Source organism: Syngnathus typhle, linkage group LG19 (assembly GCF_033458585.1).
Source record: "Syngnathus typhle isolate RoL2023-S1 ecotype Sweden linkage group LG19, RoL_Styp_1.0, whole genome shotgun sequence".
In the NCBI taxonomy this organism is placed as follows: Eukaryota; Metazoa; Chordata; class Actinopteri; order Syngnathiformes; family Syngnathidae; genus Syngnathus; species Syngnathus typhle.
This window is the reverse complement of record NC_083756.1, coordinates 4,252,004-4,270,804: the sequence shown is the minus strand read 5'-3', so window position 1 is coordinate 4,270,804 and position 18,801 is coordinate 4,252,004. Positions and strand designations below refer to the sequence as shown.

General features: G+C 45.5%; 1 protein-coding gene across 1 annotated transcript; it reads right to left on the bottom strand.

Annotated features, from left to right (window-relative positions):
• Positions 1-240: 240 nt before the first annotated feature.
• On the bottom strand, positions 241-17,698 carry LOC133143956 (cadherin-10-like). The gene is made up of 12 exons (XM_061266252.1): positions 17,562-17,698; positions 11,994-12,341; positions 7,272-7,566; positions 6,052-6,171; positions 5,627-5,794; positions 5,219-5,400; positions 4,147-4,400; positions 3,641-3,777; positions 3,436-3,557; positions 2,942-3,050; positions 2,598-2,849; positions 241-1,418 (listed from the first exon to the last, which is right to left on the bottom strand). Exons 2-12 carry the CDS (start codon positions 12,195-12,197, stop codon positions 928-930), a joined length of 2,334 nt encoding a protein of 777 aa, XP_061122236.1. The 5' UTR covers positions 12,198-12,341; positions 17,562-17,698; the 3' UTR covers positions 241-927.
• Between the last annotated feature and the right edge of the window lie 1,103 nt (positions 17,699-18,801).

Below are 18,801 nucleotides of genomic sequence, written 5' to 3'. Positions count from 1 at the left end.
AACATCAAACGCGACATGTTCTGCTTAATCATGCACTCACATGGTGCGTCCAGATAGAAATCCCGAAGAGACGCGGCCGCTTTTTCCCCGTCTCTTTTTAAAGCTCGTCGTTGGCCGCTGAGGTCCAATTAGTTGGAACATTTGTTGGACCTTATTAATGGCACTTGGATCAATCTTGCTTCCCACAGTCAATATTTTACTTCGTACGGATAAGAAAAAGCCCCCAGAAACCTAGAAAGGAACTTTTTCTTCATTTTATTATTAAAAATAAGTAGAAAAATATAAATATAAAACAATATGACTCGGCATTCAAGTAGCATGAATCCAGTGTTTTCCTACAACTTACACTTTCTGGTTACATGTTACGCCTACAGAATGAAATGACTCCAGTTCGACAAATAAACTGCACCAACCGTTCACACGGACATTGCTCGTCAGACAAATAATAGCATAGATTATATAGAATGTTTCAAAACACTTTGTACATGTACACTTTTTTCCATGGAGTGACTGGGCTCCCAAACACGATCCAGTGCCATTAAACATTGAGAGTATACAATACTGCTATCGCTCTGCTCGGTTACAAATCACATTTCCACGCCATGTTCACAAAAAAGTCTTAAAAGTCAAAAGGCATCATTACTTATTTTTGACCAGAAACAGTAAAACTTGGAGAACTGGACCGTCACGGTCAAGTTTGAATTCCCAGTGGCCTTCAACACACGTGTGTGCAAGTACGTGCACGTGTGCGAGTCAAACAGACAAATTGCGGACTAGCGCACTAGCTAGCGCATCGGACATGAATAGATAATTAGTTTGATACATAGTAGGTAGGCTGACGGTACACTTGGTAGTTCGCAGGCTGGACAAAGACCGTGCCCGGCTAGCTTGCAAACAAACAACTGGAAAAACGGGGTTAGGCTCCCTCTAGGTCTCCCGTCCCGGACTTCTTCCGATGTACATTTCTGACAGCTTCTTGAACTGCGGTCCCCAGCTGCTGAGGTAATCATAATCCTGGTCCCCCTCGGTGGCGGTGGACTCCAGCGAACTGAGCGATTCCGCTAGCGAGCCGCTGCCTTCGTAAGCGTACGTGGCCAGCGAGTCATAAGGGGGCGCGGTCGGGTCGGAGTCGTTCTCTTGAAGCCTCCCGTTGATGAAGTCTCTGACGTTTGTATTATCTTTTATGGGCGATGTCCTCCGAAAGGAAAGCAGCATTTCGGGGATGATGTCTCTGCGTAACTTGTTAGCATCCATCACCTCGGGGTTGCGTAGCGTCCCTATGTCGAAAGCCTGCGTGTCTTCCTCGCCGCCGCCTTCGTCGTTGTAGCTGACCACGTTGTCCCGGACGTCATCTTTGGAGATAATCAGAGGCTCTTTCTTCCTTTGCCTCTTCAGGGCAGCAAAGAGAACCACGATCACTGCACAGAAACCACGGGAAAAGAAAGGCTGTTATTATATTGCCTCGAGATACCGCAAGACGGAGGCAGTACACCAGGGGGGTCAAACTCATTTTTTTCGCGGGCCGCATTGTATTCATAACTTCTTTCGGAGGGCCATTATGACTGTCAACCCAAATAAATGGATGAGCACCTCATATTATACACAGTAAAAGCGACAAAACAAACTGACAAATAACTTGTTTTCAAACCAGACGAGTAAAAACTGGTTAAATATGAAAAAAAAGATATTAAAAGTGAAGGCAATTTGCAATTCTAGTAATGACACACGAATTTGATGCGCAATTTGTCTTCGCGGGCCACGTAAAATGATGTGGCGGGCCATATCTGACCCCCGGGCCTTGAGTTTGACACCTGTGCAGTACACCAATGAAGCTCTCTCCATCATGAAAGTAGCCTGCAAGGCATGCATACAGGTTCAAATAAAAATAAAGCAGCAAAGAAGTAAGTGCTAGCATGCTAATATGTATCAGGCATTTGCGAGCGTCAATGTAGAGAGTGGAAAACACATTTACTGCCATTGATGAATCCTCACCATCGCCCCAGGCATACGTCTCCTTTTATCAAAGATGCAGTGAGAAAGCCTTTTCTTTCTTTTCCCCTGAATGGCGTGTCGACTGTACAAGATGCACTTTGCTCGGAGGATACTTTTAATGCGGGCCGGCGGACAACCTCTCAAATCTCCTTTCATTCTTTTGGCAGCAACCACGGAGTCAGCGCTTACCGAGCGAGAGTGGAAAACAATCTCTGAATTTCCAACGAGCACGACTCCTTCACCTTTTCCGTCCTCACTGCGGGCGGCGTGGTTGTCCACTCGCCCCCCGCCTGAGTGTTAATTACAAGACGGTGCGCATAGGGTCGGACGAGGGGTGCAAGGTGGCTGTTTGAGTGGCGCCTTGTGATCATTTCTGACGGACGTGACAGAGGGGACATAATGAGGAGAATACACACCGTGCTCATGTCCAACTAGTGGAGCCGAGCCGAGGCCAGTGTGATATTATGTTAAGCGAGAACTGTCAGATGGCGAGGAGATCGATGTGGGGATGGTTCGCCGATGAGTTCTGTGGCAGACTAGATTGACACAGTAGCATGTGGCTATAAACTGATTGGGAAAAGATTCTTTTGATTGTTCCAACTTACTGAGTAGAATAATGACGCAGAGTAATATAGCCACTAGGGCACCGGTGGTGAGCCCGTCAGAGAAGGGCAGCACCTCAGGATTGCAGGACTGCATGTTGCCACGGCTATCGCAGGCGCAAACACGCACGATCAACGTGCTGGTGCTGCTCTGGATGGGATAATCGTTGTCCGAGATTACCACCGGCAAAAAATAGACGCTCATCTCGCGCCGGCTGAAGCCTCCGCGTCGGGTCAGGATATTGGCGGTGTTATCTACAGGATGAAGAGAACTGAATGATTATCAATCTTTTGATAACTAGGTCGTCAAAAGTGGCAGCTGGATAGAATCGACAAAAGTTTCTAACCGTCTTGGTCACTTATGGTAAAGTTCGGATTGTCCGCCTTTATACTGAAGACAAACTTGTGTCCGACCAGGGGCTCGTCTGTATCGACAGCACTGATGGTCTGAATCAACTGTTTGAAAAGAAACCAAAGTGTTAGCAAGTTTGGTAAATTAAAATGATTGATACGTAGATGACAGGGAGAAGAATGATCGGCAAATGAGCTCATTAAAGAATTAGCTGCCTCTCGTTTGGCTCGGCTGTGAACAACAATCGTTGGATGGCGACATGTGACTGCGCAGCGCTAACGTGCTAACAGCCGCCCTCTCAATGTCAGCGAGTGGCTAGTTTTGCTGCCAACTCGTTTGGAACTTTGCCCAATGACAGTTGAGATTAGTTCTCTCAACTTTACTTTTTCCCTTTAGACATGCGAGTTGTGCTTTCACTGAAATTTCAAACGAGATGATCAATCATTACTTTCTGTCAACATATAGTTTGATATTATTTTCCTGACTTACCTGTCCTGCTTTGACATTCTCGCAGACAAACGTGTCGTAGGACATGGCGAACTCCGGGGCGTTGTCGTTTACATCCAGCACTTTGATGAATACCGGTACACGGGCAATCTGACGTGGGTTGTCTACCACAAGGGTTGAAGATTGTTAGGTTTTTTTTTAGTCATACAAAAAAAAATAACCAACACGTAAAAGCTCAAAGATGTACTCATTTCCAAAGCCATCACGGAGATGTTGTGCCATTTGGATATTTCTCTATCCAAAGCTTTCCGGGTTGTAATAGTGCCATTGGACGAATCGATGTTGAAGAGCCTCTCGAGATCCGTGTGACGATCGATGGAGTATCTGCGCCAAGTCAACCAAAAAAACTCATCAGTGTCACCAAACCTTCTAGCAGTGATACATGCAAGATCTTTCGAATTCAAGACTATCCGGGGACAAACGTTTTGTCATTGTATGCCGCAAGCCTCTCAGCATAATCTACTGCCAATGGTTTTGTCTAATGTTGCCAAACAGGAAACAGCCACAGGGTAACACTTGTCTTTACATTTCTGCTGCTTTTGTAATGTATTGTCATCCGTTCTTTTTCGGTTGTTTACTGACGACTTGCCGACCCGAGTAAGGGTCTAATCTAATTAGACTCTTAAGGCACCACTGTAAAGGAAAGAAACGTGTCCTTTACGTGTTAGCTTAGTTTTAGAGTAAATCACATACTTGACCATCTTGTTATCAGCGTCGGGGTCCCGGGCTGACACCACGCCCACAAAGCTGCCGGCGGCTGTGTCCTCGTGAACCTCAATGACGTAAGGATTGCGGGTGAAAACGGGGGGTTCGTCCACGTCCTCTACCGTCACCTTGACGGTGGCGAAGTCCTTGAACTTCAGACCCTGGATGTACCTGGCATCCAGGTACGTGTTCCTCACCTCAACCTTAAACTCGTAGTCTCGCTTGCTTTCATAATCGAGCGCCTGCGGATGAGAGGGATCAGCGTCAGGAATCTCGCCGGCAGACTGTAATAGGCACTTTAGCCTTTATCTCCGCAGCGCTCTCGATTGGAAGTTACAAGTCAGAGTGAGGAATGCTGATGGGGGAGATCTTGCGAGAAAACGATGAGTTTCTGACAAAAGACTCACTGACAAAAGACTCCTTTTCTATTATTCATTTCAGAGGCCCAGGATGTAGCTGGTTCCGTACGTCACTTCCCAAAAGCAAATTCCGTCATTTATCCTTTCTCATGTGGATGAACCTTATCGGGCGGCACTCTCTAATCCAAAACGCTCACGATTGTGCGTCGGAAGTTACTCACTATGAGACGTGGAAGCTGATAAAACATCCGTGGATGAAATGAAAGCAAACGGGCAATACTCTCACTTTCAGGAACTTAAAACGCGACAAGGTAATATTATAGCGAGAAAGCCCGATAACGATAGCAGATTTTTAAAAGTCAGGCAGTGGTTCAGGATTCATTCGGAGGGAAAATGTGAATTAAGCAGATCTTCTTGTGGGGTTTAAAGCGTCTCAGGCACATTAATCTCCTGTGTGCCGCTCGACGTGTCGTGCCAGACTTTGCTTGCAGAAGGAAAGCGTGCTCAGCGCACATCATAGCGGCTATTCAATGGCATAAAACCACGGTTGTCAAACTCATTTTCATTGCAACGAGTTAGCGCAGAAGGGCTGCTATGATTCATGTTTAGTCACCGCATCATATTATTAGGTACACACAACTGTTCCTGTGTTTACAGTTATGTGTATGTTTGACAACAAATTGATGTGGTGGCACAATCACCCTTTTGACAATGATGATGCCTTCTTGGGTGGCTTTGTCCGTGATAATGTTAAAGTTGTCGTCCCCTTCCACCACGCTGTACTCCATCTCAGCGTTGCGGCCTAAATCGGGATCGTCGGCTTTGATGCGACCGATGGCACCGCCGATCTCTGTGGATTCCGAGGCGCTGATGCGGAAGGAATCTGAAATGTGACATCACGTGAGAGTATCCTTAACCTTTGACTTTGACAACCATGAAAAGACCCTAAAGGTGATTTTGTAAAATTTTGAAAAACATTCTTTTGCCATATGTTCATTGACACGATCCTCAGAGCCGCACCCACAAAATACGGTTTTGCCAAAACATTGCTTCCGGATTCAAACGAACTTTTAATCCGAATTGGAGTTGTAAAAAACAAAGATGCTTACGGTTGGCAAAGCGGGGCGGACTGTCATTGACGTCGGAGAGGGTAATGCTGACCGTGGTGGTCCCCGAGAGACCCCCCATCTGTCCGGCCATGTCCTTAGCCTGGATCACCACCTGGTAATTCTCCTTGACCTCCCGGTCCATGCTGGGAAGTGCTGTCTTAATGGTGCCTGAGAAGAAGAAGAAGAAAAAATAAACCACATCCTCTTGCCCGCTTTAAGTCATCTTCCCCCTAATTAGCTTAGCGTTTTAAGAGACGGATTTGGAGAGTTAGTGCCGTGAAACGTGTCTTTAGCTGTGCTTAAGAATGGCAGAAAGAAATCCTCGTTGGGCGAGGTGCCGTTTAATGTTCCGTCACACTTAACGAGACCTTTTCATAGACTCCATACGAGCAGGGGGCTCACTGGCTAATTGTCGCTCCACTCACCGTTCTCGGAATCCACGGAAAAGTAAGGCTGTCCCTGCAGAATGCTGTAGACCAGTTTGGCACTGTTGCCGTACGTTTGGTCGTCAGCATCCGTCGCCGTTATGGTGGCTACTGAAGTACCTGGAAAAAAACAGGAGCAGAAAAAAGGTGAGTCTGAAATGGAATCCTTGGGTTAAAAGTGAAATACCTAAAACAAAAACAATTGGACCACTAAAGTCAGGCAGACAGACTTTGCCTTACCAATATTTTGCCCTCAAATAACCTCGTTAACAGGCCGCTAAATGTCGGCTATGCATAACATTGCGGTTTAATGATAACGCCATTTTATTGGGCTTACGGTGAAATGTCACGGTCGGAGCAATAATGAAGGCTGTGTATTGCGGACAGAGAAGAAAAAAAATACAAATAGAGAGAGAGAGAGAGAGAGTCCTTTTGCACCTCCATATCCTTCACAAGGCCGCGTGGCTAATGCCGTCCTTGGCATTCCGGAGACCTCCGCCACCACCGCCGCCGTGCAGCGATCGGGTCGCCGAGTCTGGCCGCATACTAATGAAGCCTTGAACATCTGTCCCACTTAGTGCCAGAACTGATGGCTGCCGCCTCTCATGGCCGGCTGACTTGATGAAGCGCGGTGTTCAATCCAAACTGTTTATTAGTCTGCCCGATGACTAACGGCGACCCTGACCCATCTTTAGCCGGCATCATGAATCCCCCCAAACAAGGCTCTTTATTATTTGCCGCAGAGATAATTGGCTTTTGATTGACCCCCCCGATTGCTCAATTGTATTCATAATTGGGAATGTTTTTTTTCATCTGCAGTTAGATTATGCTTTATAGGCGTGCCACTTTACATTCAGGCCATTTGGTTTATTTATACTCGCAAATGAAAAGCAAAGTGCGAGCAAGCAAAGGCTTAATTGGAAAAAAATGACAATCAGAACATAAAAGGCGTGGAACGGCAGTTCAAACAATGGAAAATGACAAGGCTTGTTGTGAATACTTAATGAGGCGGACCAAACACAAATAACGTGAATATAACATCACATGATGGACGCTTTGTGTTCTGTTTATCGGCGCAATTTAATGGATCAGCACAAACGAATGAATTGCCTCTCAAAGATTGATTTGTTTTTCTGAAACTTTGAAGCTATTGAAGACACACAATAAATATTTTTCTGCATGAAGACACCAGTAGAAGCTCCTCACAAATCTCTACTCACCGACATCCGACATCTCCGGGACGCTGGCAAAATAGATGTTTCGCTCAAATTTCGGCGCGTTGTCATTGATGTCGTGGATCTTGATGTTAAACTCGGTGTCGGGCTCCATTTCTTGGTTGGTGATGCGATCCAGTACTTTGGCGTGGAGCGTGTACATGGACTTCTCCTCGCGGTCCAGTTTCTTGGTAGCGTGGATGTCGCCTGACTTTTCGTCGATCACAAACAACGTTCCGGCGCCGTCTCCGGTCAGGACGTACTTGACGGTGCCGTCGTCTTTGTCCATGTTGGAGTGGAGCTGGGAATCAAACACAGAGAAGATTTTTTGATCTTGACATAAGTATAGATCGAATCCTTGGCCTGTTTTTTTGTGTCAATGGTCAGGCTGTAGAAAGTTGCACTCAAAAGTGTTTTGAAGTATATTTGGCACTCACTCGACCATTCAAGCCGTTGCGCCTTTTTTATTGGACGACCCTGTCGATGCGGCGCCAATTTGGGGGCGATGGCGGCGGCACTTTACGCACGCATTAGGTCCCGTAAAATCCCACAGAAGAGCTTTTTGTGCTCCGCTTCTCCTTTCTTCTTTTTGAGTAAAATGAATCTCACATCTGGCATATTAGCCTCATCTTACTCAAGGACATGGAAGACTTGCTTGTTTATAACCAAAGTCAGGCTATGGGACATTTGAAGAACCTTTTGTGCATCAATCACCGGGAAATAAAAGCTTCTCTCCATTTTATGTGTGATGCAGCAAGTTACCAACACTCTTGTACAGTATTGTGAACCTTTACTTGCAAGGCTCTTGACGTCAATCTCTTCCGAAGGTATTAACAATTGATGTAGATCTTGTTTTAACCGCATCTACTTTTACTCTCATGACAGAATCCATCAGAGTTTTCAATTTTTCTTCCCCACAAAACAGGCGAGACACGCTAAAATGTCCCTTGATATATTTCACCAATCACGCCATTGGATTTATCTTCGGAATCGCATGGTTGAGGAACAACTCGAGGCAGGAAGGGCGGCGGCTGAAATGAGTCACCTCCGACCTATCCGTCACCTTGTGGCTGACCGATGCTTGATTCACTTGCGGCTATTTTTAGAGAGCTCGCCTAGCGCGTTTAATGACACGTCGTACGTTGCCTTGTGACTTGTTAATATTAATATGGCAACGCCGCGAGGAAGCTAATTATTTGTTTGACCGATGTCAAATAACTCCAGTTGGGTGAATGCATTTGTAAAAAAAAAAAAAAAAGATTCTGAGACTAAAATATTGTGGCTGCCAGCGGGAACCACCCCTCGCCTTATTTTCGAGCGCGGAAGGACGTGGAATTTACGAGGCCTTGGAGATGCGAAAGTAGGGCCTGTGAGTGACAGCTTTATGCCGATGGGATGTTTGCAGGAATTTGTTTGCATCTAAATGGGCTTCCACGAGCGCGCTTGCCATGAACCGCCCGTGCCTCGTTACGACCTGCAGGATGCCGCGCAACAATCAACTCCCGGGACAACATTTTTAGGGTTAGTGTTGACGGAAAGCTGGTAGCAGTTTCCATCAGCTGTCATGGCCTTATTTCCATAATGGGAAGCTATGCCGCCAACCTAATGGCTGCTCTATCGTTACCAGAATGGATTTTGGTAGGCAAACAAAAAAACAAGAGGCTATGGCTGAAAAGACGGGAATTTCCATTTGGTCATTTCCGGGTGACTTTTAAAGAAATGTTCCCAATTGATACCAAATATGAAGACAGCTAGACGATAGTAAATTCCAAAAGAATTTTTTTAGTTCTTGTCCTTGCCTGCGTCACTGCAAAGTTTGATGACGCAATCATGAGTCTCTAATAAAAGACCCTTAAAATTCATTTCACTTTTGCACGACCATAAGTCTAATACTTTCAAACAAGGAGGGTGAGGAGACCTCTCGGAATAATTGTGTTAAGACTCCATTAGCCAGTCTCAGTTGCACATCTCAAACGGGCAGCAGAAGGCAAGAAATCTTGGAGTGCACCAAACACATTGCATCCTCTTACAAGTGCTTACACGAAACGTCTTCACGGGGCTTGGGCGAAATCAAATGACGACGGCGCTACATTTGGTGGCTTTGCTTAAAACCGAAAAAAAGAAAAACGCCTTTTCATGGCCCTACAACACAAGCACAGAGGAGAGCCTTGATGAGTGAAATTGCCTCGCACAAACACTGAGCAATTGTCTGCAAAGCAAGGAAATCATTGGCAATTCTTGTCAGTCCTCCGCTCCGTGTCGCTCGCTGCTGCAGCGAGGAGATAGCGACACAGAATGGAGACGGAATAATTACTCTCCCGCTCGCCTGCTCGCTCTCGTTCCGTCTTTAACGTTAAAACAGAGCGCCCCGTACTCGTGCCTTTTTTGCAGGTTCGACGTGGACCCCGCCGTCGTAGCTGTGGGCTGCTTTCTTTATATTATATTTCTTTCAAGTGGCGAGCGAGGCCGCCGCCGCATCCCAAGGCTGGCAAAAAATATGAACACAGCTAAAATGAAATAGTAATAATTCTTATGAAGGCAAGGGTTTTATGAGGCAGGGCACAATGGAAGGTGCCAGCGCCTTAATGGGATTTTGCTGGCCCCGCTGGCGTCAAGTTTGCAGATGTATTGCTCAGCATTGCAAGCCTTTAGAAGTGGGCCGCCGCAGCTGCGCACGCTCAACGGCGGCACTTATTAGCCGCCTCGTGAAAGTCACTTCAAATGGGATTGGATGGCCTCACACCAGCCAATAGTGGGGAGTAACAAATGGCGTGATGCTTCATATTTATTGTTGCTCAAATTTAAGGCTGTGAGATGACTCTGTGTGGAGTTGTTTTGGGTCAGAAGAGGTCAGGTTTTATTTTGTTTTTCATTTTATTTGGCACGAGCGCCTCGTCCCACGCTTCGCCACAAATCTTCTGTTGCCTCTTATTTGTTTCGACTTCCATCAGCACTGCCTTCACCTTTTTATCATTTTGCAATCTAAGGATAGTCAGAACGCAACCACTAAAACCAAATAAATCCTGTTCATCGGATAGAAAAACATGAGCGATGTTTGGCTGCGTTTGACTTGACGAAACATCGCCGATATTGAATTAATTAAGGTTAAGATACAAGTCGAGGGCTGTAAATTCATTTCTCAATTGTAGACCTTGGGCCATAAAAAGTTGGAGAAGAAGATGAAAATGAGGAAAGAGTGGAAAATACAAAAAACTGAAGCTCACTTAAAGTGGAGTAAAATAAAATCATTAAGTTTTCAAAAATAGTTGAGACTCCGTCTTATTATCCAGTCGGCCATATAGTCTAAAAAATACGGTACTGTTGATTTGACTTCAGCTTGAATTTATTAGACGTGGAACTATAATTTATTTTCTCTATATCTTAGATTGTTTTTATCTCGTTCGCAAAATAAGTTGCTTTGTTGATGCCTTTTCTTTGCTTAGCATTTGATTGCCACAATCAAGAAATGAACCTTTTAAGCGAGCGTGTGTGCGGGGGCCGAGTCGTTGGCTTTGATTGAACATGAAACAAACAAGGCCTCCCATCGCCCACGCCGAGAAATGATCTTTACCAGTCGAACTGTCAAGACGTCGCCATTAAGTGCTTTCTCCGTCCGTCCCTTTTTGCAAAGAGATGAAATTAGTCCTACGTATAGCGCCCGGCCTTCCTCAGCAATTCATTACAGCCTCATGTTTTTTCTGACAGCGGAATAATGAAGGATATTGGACAGCAGAAATGAAGCCCGTGCTGTCATGCGGCGGCGGGGAACATCAAGGCGAGGTGCGTGGCAGCCGCCGCATCAACTGATAACCCGCTTCACACTTGGCATTTACGTTGCCGCCGCATCACATAACACAACAAGGCGCATTTCATCCGCCCGCCTGATTGATACGCTTTCTTCTTCCTCCTCCCCGCCAATCCATTTGTGCGTGTGCTTCCAGTGCGATAGCTGCAGCAAAGAAGTTGTCAGAGCCCCCCTGCGGCTCACCCCGGCACACTTGTTTACCGCCGAGGATGAGGTGTGTGATGAAAGGCAGCCTCCTCCGAGAAAATTGGCTGTCGACAGTCACCGCATTTGCCTCGCCGGAGTTGATAAGTGCAGCGTTCCTTTCCTCATCACACCTGTCTTTATTGCGCCAGACCCGACCCGGCTGACGGCAGCTCCCGCTCTGATCTGGCAGGAGCACACATGTCCCACGGCTCATCATATTTTTTGAAGAGGGAGGGATGCGGAGATGCAGTTTAGCAAGAGGTTCGTCTTCCTCGTATTTCCAAGTTGCCGGGTGGAATCAATCTCGGGATCCTTAAGACGGCCGCAATTGGCCAGAGACCTCGCCGTGTTGTGGACTCCGGCGTGCTCGCTAACAAACTCCGAAAATCGAATACGAGTTGCCCTCCGCTAAGTCTCCTCCGGCCAGAGAAGCTTCATGGGCCTCAGCAGACAAGTCTTATTTTCAACAAATCGATAGGTCACGAGTGATTGATTAGCTGCTCCGTTGTTGCGCTTTCTCTTAACTGTCTCATGTCAAACAAAAGTCTTTAAATGCCTCTGGAGTAAGACACGTTCAAATTCTGCTCAGGAAATTGGAAAAGGTTTGTTCTACAATCTGCAATTAGAAATACCGTAATACCCTGATGTCATCAGACCTTTACTTCCAACCAGCCCCAACCTGGTAACAAATATTTTCAGACATTTGTGTCAGGCCAAATCTCTTTGGAACACCTTACCTTGCCGACGTACTGCTTATCATTTCCGGTGTATTCCTCCATCAGAAAGAATTGATTCCACATCCATCCCCGCTTGGAGCGCTGCAGAATCCTACCGTCGCTCTCTTGCATTCCAAACACATTTCCAATATTCCCAGGTGCGAGAGGCAAGGCGATGGCGGGCCATAGGAAGCACAGCATCGGGACCACCTGGGTGAGGAGCATGGTATCCGATTCGGCGGCCGAGGGACGCTTCTGAAATGACGACGTGGCAATTACGGAGAAGCGCTTGGGACTCGATGACGACTGCAAAGTAGCGTGAGCACAACGAACATTGTATTCCTCACGGTGATCCCAAAAATCAGGCGCCTGAGGGGAAAAGCAAAACGGTTTAATTACAAATGTGTGGAGAAGAAAATAGGCGATAAGGCCTTGCTGTTTATAATGAACATGATGGATGACAAGGTTACGGACTACTTCACGCTCGAATAGCGTTGTACACTTCCTCTAAGGCGACGGTGTCAAACTCATTTTTGTTGCGGGCTATATCGTAATCATAGTTTCCCTCGGAGGGCCATTATGGTGTCTGATAAAGGCAACAAAACAAACTGATGAAAAACTAGTTTTGAAATCAGAGACTAGTAAAAACTAAACAGAACCAATGATAATCAAATTGCAAGCAATATCTGCAAGACAATTTGTAATTTTAGTAATGACACAAAGTCGATGCAAAATTTGCGGGCCACATAAAATGATATGGCGGGCCATATCTGGCCCCCGGGCCCTGAGTTTGTAAAATAAACCTGAAAGAGTCTGCCTTGTGATTGCCTGGGTGTAACCCGCCTCCCAAATTCACCTGGGATATATTCTGAGCAGGAGCCCTTAAAAAAGGATGGCTGAATTTATTATTGTAATGAGAATTTACTGTGGTAGAACAGCAATGCATTTTAACGAGAACTAATACGTTCACAACAATTTGGAGTGTAGATACCTTCAGTTAATGAGCTGTTGTTGTTGTTGAATTGCAAATATCATTAAGCGTGACTGAAAAAGTCATTTCCACGGAACATAATGTCTTATTAATGCAGCAATTTCCCGTCATGTGTAAATTCATCACCGAGGTTAATTATGTGTTGCTGTAGCTGGCAGGATACGACGACACAGTCCAAAAACGCCGTCAATACCTCGCTCGTACCGTCAGACACATTCATCAAGCGGGATGCTTGTATTTACTTAGCAGAGTAAAACACGCTCATCTAATGCGTCCCAAGACGCAAAGCGGGCCCGCCAGTACTCGAGTGACGGGCCTAATTCATCCATCTGTGAGTTTAGTTTACTTCGTGGCCTCAAACTATCCCAGCCGCAACTCCTCTGTCAGCAACTCTGAGATTAATCGTGTCGCTCACTGGTGGAATTTGAGAGCTAATTTGGTCTCGCGTTCATTACGTTCAGTCAATCCCTTCGATTCCTTTTTCGCTCCTTTGACGCCACGATGCGGTCCAAGACAAATCACCCCTGTCGGACTTATGAAAAGTATTTCCTAATATTGGCACTCTTCTTCCTCTCTGAATCCCCAGCAGGACTTGGACCTGATAGGTAATTTAGCCATATTTGAATAATTGATGGTCTTTTAGGAAGGTAATTGTAATAAATCTCTTTTTCTTAAAGAGCCCATTAAGTACGTCCCTCCCCCCTATCTCCAGGCCAGAGTACTCGAGGGAAGCTCACTAGTCACTTCGGGGACAACTCAAAGGTCAATGGACCACTTGGAACTGATTTGAATACCAAGAACACATTTTTAGGACCGCAGAATCTCCATTTAATCGATGAAGAGACACAGTATACCGCTGGACTGAGGTGACCATTATATCTGGGTCACTTCAAAGATGGGTCAACTGGTTGAAAGGGTTTGTGAAGGACACGAATCATTTGCTGAGGTTGAATTTTGGAAGAATATAAAAGTAGCTTACATACATTTTTACATGGATTAAAATTCTTCGGGTTGTGGCTCGACGATTCTGCCTCCATTTCCGATTTTATTCTCACCATGATGTGGACACAAGCCTTCTCCAGATCAGAAAAACGCGGCTGATAAATTAATCTGGGCTGACGCTTGTTATTGCATTTTCTAATTAACATTCCCGCCCGTCCTTGGACTTTAATAGCATTCTGGATATGAATCCTTGATGGGGATGCGCCTACCACGCGTTGGGATTCTTACAAACACTATTAAAGGATGAGCGAGCGTGCATGCGTGCGGAAGCCTTGCCAGATCCTATAGACTCAAGCTGCATTAACTTATTCAGCCTATTAAAATCAGCAGCAGTATTAAAAAGTTGTTTATGACTAGATTAAGTCAAAAGGAGAAAAAGAAAAAAGTTGTGACGGGACCAAATGAGAGCCAGTGCACTTTTTTAAAGTGGCGTCCCGCGCTTGTTATCCTTAATCTTGTGCTAAGACGCATCCTGGCAGGCGCTCGGCTCCGCTCCATTTGTGTAATCTGCAGAATTATACATTCTTGTTTTGCTGAATAAGAAGCTCTTTGATCAGACGTAAACTAGCTGCTCATCACGAGCGGGAGAGAGCGAGAAAGACTCCGGGCCGAGCATTTGTATGCTTCCCGTAATTGAACACGCTCCGTTGCAGGCGCTACGCCAAACTTTAAGACACTAAGCACTTTTCAAAATGTCACTCACAACTACTGGGTGAACGAGGAATTATTATTCCGCACGATAGGCTCCATCCAAATTTTGCTGTTACCGTAGTTTTCGGACTATGAAGCGCAGTCTGAATCAACAGGTCTATTTTTGGACGTTTCCATATATGAATGAATGAATGGATGAATCTTTATTTTGAACATGGTTTAAAGAATAAAAACAATAAAAAACAAACAACAAACAATATATATCACTGTTAGAAAAGGAGTAGGAAGAAGCCTAAGCTAGGAGGAAGAAGCTACTTCCTATATAAAGGCGCATTACGGTAAAGCAACACAGGAAATTAGTCAAACTTTATTCAATTCATACATAAGGCGCACCTGATTATAAGGCACACTGTCAATTTTTGGGAAAATAAAAGTACTTTAAATGCTAATGCATCGTTTTAATTACCACCGTCAGACATAAAAATATTTTGATTATAAATGGTTGTACAAAAATTAATTCCAGTCTGTTGTATCATTAGATTGGACAACTGTCCCCCAAGAAAATATCGAATCCAAAATTCCAAGCACACATAGGTAAAGATTATTTTGGCTTTGTTACTGTATATTAATTTGTGATTATTCTCACCGTTTTCCTGTATGTGAAGCGCTTATTGACTGCTGTTGTAAAATCCGCTAAATCGATAATGTTAGCTTGGATTGTTTCCCAACTGCACAGTTTTTATACCATCCTAAACAATTCCCGTGTACATGAAATATGATCCATTAATAACACCGTTAACTCCTCTGGAGATGCTTAATAAACGATTAACAATCCAGCATCACTCGCTATTATAGTAGAGAACCGCCTCATTAAGCAGTAATTAGCCCTAAAAACAGCACTGTGTTCTTCCCCGTCATCATTACCAGGAAGGCTTTGAGTTAAATATTCCAAATTATGGACTGATCCGTTGCATCCGAGAGAGCGGCTTTAGCATGTTACTTGGAGAAAGACACCTTTGAAAGCCTGCCAGCGCACTGTTTAATTGATTATCCCATGAAAGTTAAGTGCGCGTTTTATGCTTTATGAATGCTAATAAATTGTCCGGAGTGTTAGCCGGTGAGCGGACATTTTGAACACCGCATGAAGGAAAAAAAAAAAGAAAAAAAGTAATCATTCTGGATGTCGTGTGTTCATTATGAAACATGAAAGTAATTAATTGAGTGAGGAGTGAACGTGCATCTTGTGAGGTGTTTCAAGCTAGCGGCAGGATGGAGGAGACCTCCACCAAGGCCCCAAAAATCTTTCATTTGCAAATTTGGGAAAAAAAAAAAAAATTAGAGCGGGAAAATCCTTGATACAAATCAGTATTCAGACGGCTTATTTATTCGTGACGAAAAAAAAATATTGACGTGTTCTTACATCTGAACTGAAAGGCACCTGTTATTTAAGACTACAAAAGCGAGAGAAAATAAAAACGTATTCTTCACACTGGGCAACTGTCGTCCGTAAAAATAACACAACCGTGTAACACAAATGGTGGAAGACAATGAAGTGGACCTTCACACATTTCATCACGTTACAAAAACCAAACGCTGGATTTTGCACGTCGTCTACCGTGCGTATGCACATTACGAGGACAAATGTCACGTCTGTTTCTCGCATTGGTTCACTTTGAAAATGGAACATGGCAGCACAGCATGGACAATCAAGTCACATACAATCATGCCGCCTTAAGCAGTCATGTACATTACCAACGTTTCATTCTTGTCTCTCTGGCCTAAAATATAAGATAGCAATGTGCCATGTATTTCATAAGCACATTAATAAATGCACAAAATGTTAATTGCTTAATGGGCAGTTCGCCTTCTTCACCAAAATGAGTCCTTTTATAAGATACCATTAATTAATGTACAGTACATTTTTGGTAATTAATGCAGTTTGTGCACATAAAGGCTGGGTGAAGACCACCTAAGTAGAAATCCAGAAGCATCACGAGGCAGCACGCAGCTCTTCTTCTCCACTTGGTGGAGCCCTCGACCTTCCTGATTCTTCCTCGGACTGCGAGGTAGGAAAGCGTCTTGGCCGACCTCCGCCTCCGTTGGAGCTCACTGAGCCGTGCTCGTGTTTCCAAAGCGATATTGTGACACCGAGCACGCTTCCTTGTCGACACACCAAAAAAAAAAAAGAAATCCACTGATTTGGGAGGACAAAAAAAGAACTGGAGCACAACTTGTTTCCTTTGGAACGATGCGTCAAATCATTTTCCCTCCCTAGTTTCATGGAAGATGAGTGAGTGGGAGATCTTTACAGCACTGGTAATGAGCTTATCACACCTCATGCGAGTCACTTTGACCATTGTGAAGCAAAGAGTGAGGATCTTGTGTCGCGAAACAACCTCACAAACTGAGCCATGATGCGAGTCCTGCATGCAAAGTTAGTCAGAGAGAACCTCATCCATTCATCCGCTGGAGTCTATCCCAGTTGACTTCAGGCGAAAGGCAGACTGGACTACAACCCGGACTGATCGCCTGCCAGTCTTGGGGCACATATCGAAACAGACGAGCTTTCAGTTACCCGGAGCTCAAGTCAATTGAGTGACACCATCGGTGACTCCGGTCAGAGACTATTTTTTTTATCCTATTCTGGGTCGCAAGAAGCTCGAGCCTACCCTAGAGGAAAGGCAGACTGCGCCCCGGAATGGTCACCAGTACCCGGGCACAAAACAATCAAAGCATCACTAAGTGGGAACGGAGCCTGCGCTCCCTGCAGCAAAGTCAGGCGAGCGTACCACCACATCATCAGTGAGTCCAAGACTACGAGTTCAGAAATTTAATATTACTTCATATTTCTGCTCGCCGAGCTCTTTTGAAGTTGCTGCGGCAATGCAAGGGAGAATTATTCCAACTCCCCCCATCCCACCCCCCTCAACAAGTATAGGTCTTACTTGCAAAGCCTGCAGGATGAGGCGATGCTTTTCCTGCTCCTCAGCGGTGCTTAGCAGCCGAGCACCCGACTCCCGCCGGCAGCGACGACATTCCAAGACTGACAACGGCTCAGCTGCTGGGAGCGTGTGTGCGAGTGTTTGTGTATGTATGTGTGCACCGAGAAATAGAGAGGGAGAGAGAGAGTGAGTTCGTTGTACGCTGTTCCTCCCTCCCTCCTTCCCTCCCTCACTATGGCCTCTCCCCCTTTTTCCCTCCCCTGTACTTTCTTCTCTTCCCCCCACCCCACCTTCTGTCTTTCTGTATAGCAGCGCATCACTTTTGGATCTGGATGTCACGGAGGCTGAAGCCGAGGCAACTCTGCTTCTGATTGGCTGCCATTCACAAGTTGGTGATAAAGAAAAGGAGGGGAGAAGGGGAGGGAAATAAAGAAAGCACAGGGAAAGGAAGAAGTGGAACATGGTGCCCTACATGCCAGGGAGCAAGGATGGACGGATTCTTTGGCACTTCTGCATCAGAAGGAGCTGTGTCTGTTTTTGCCACGCCTGGAGCATCTTCTATCACATCCTGTGAAATTGTTCCCTTGGTCTCTGATGGCTTGCAAGCATCACTTGGAACCTCTACCAAAAACCTTTGTTTGTCTCTAGGTGAGGTGTGTAGCTTTGACTTCAGCAAACGCGTAGGCTGAGGGGTCGGAGTAGGGTTCGCCCCGTCGACCCCCAAACGTCCCCCTCCAGTTCAGGACAAGGTGACCTGAATGTCCGTGAGGTGGGGGGAGTCACCCTGGGGGAAGGGGTTGTAAAACCACGTAATTAAGCGAGGCAAGTATCTGTTCTCCGTGTGATTATAAGCTGCAGTAGATAAATAAAAAATGCAAACAGGCCAAAGTAATTAACAAGTGGGGAAGCAACAAGGTAGCCGCCATCTGATAACCGGATGAGTATTTGCGCTTCATCATTCTCTCGATTTAAAATGGAGAGTGGAGGCGGGCTACATGAGCCTGCATGGGGGTGCACGGGATGTTCATCAACATCCACGTGTGCATCTGTGTATCTCTTGGTGGAATTAGTATTCATTTACATGCGATTTAGACCCGCGGGACGATAATTACGCAGAGACAAACAAACTGCATCACGCTTTGTGTTTGAGGAAATACACTTACATAGTCAATTCCCATCCTCCTCATCCAGTGGAGCTCATTCCCGTGCTCCACCCCACCACCAACGCCCCCCTGCTTTGTCC

Coding starts and splice junctions, on each gene's coding strand:
- LOC133143956 (XM_061266252.1), bottom strand. CDS start 12,197: ATGCTCCTCACCCAGGTGGTCCCGATGCTGTGCTTCCTATGGCCCGCC. Junction 6,172..7,271: donor CCCGGAGATGTCGGATGTCG/GTGAGTAGAGAT, acceptor GTTTTTTTCCAG/GTACTTCAGTAGCCACCATA. Junction 5,401..5,626: donor TCCGCCCCGCTTTGCCAACC/GTAAGCATCTTT, acceptor GTCACATTTCAG/ATTCCTTCCGCATCAGCGCC.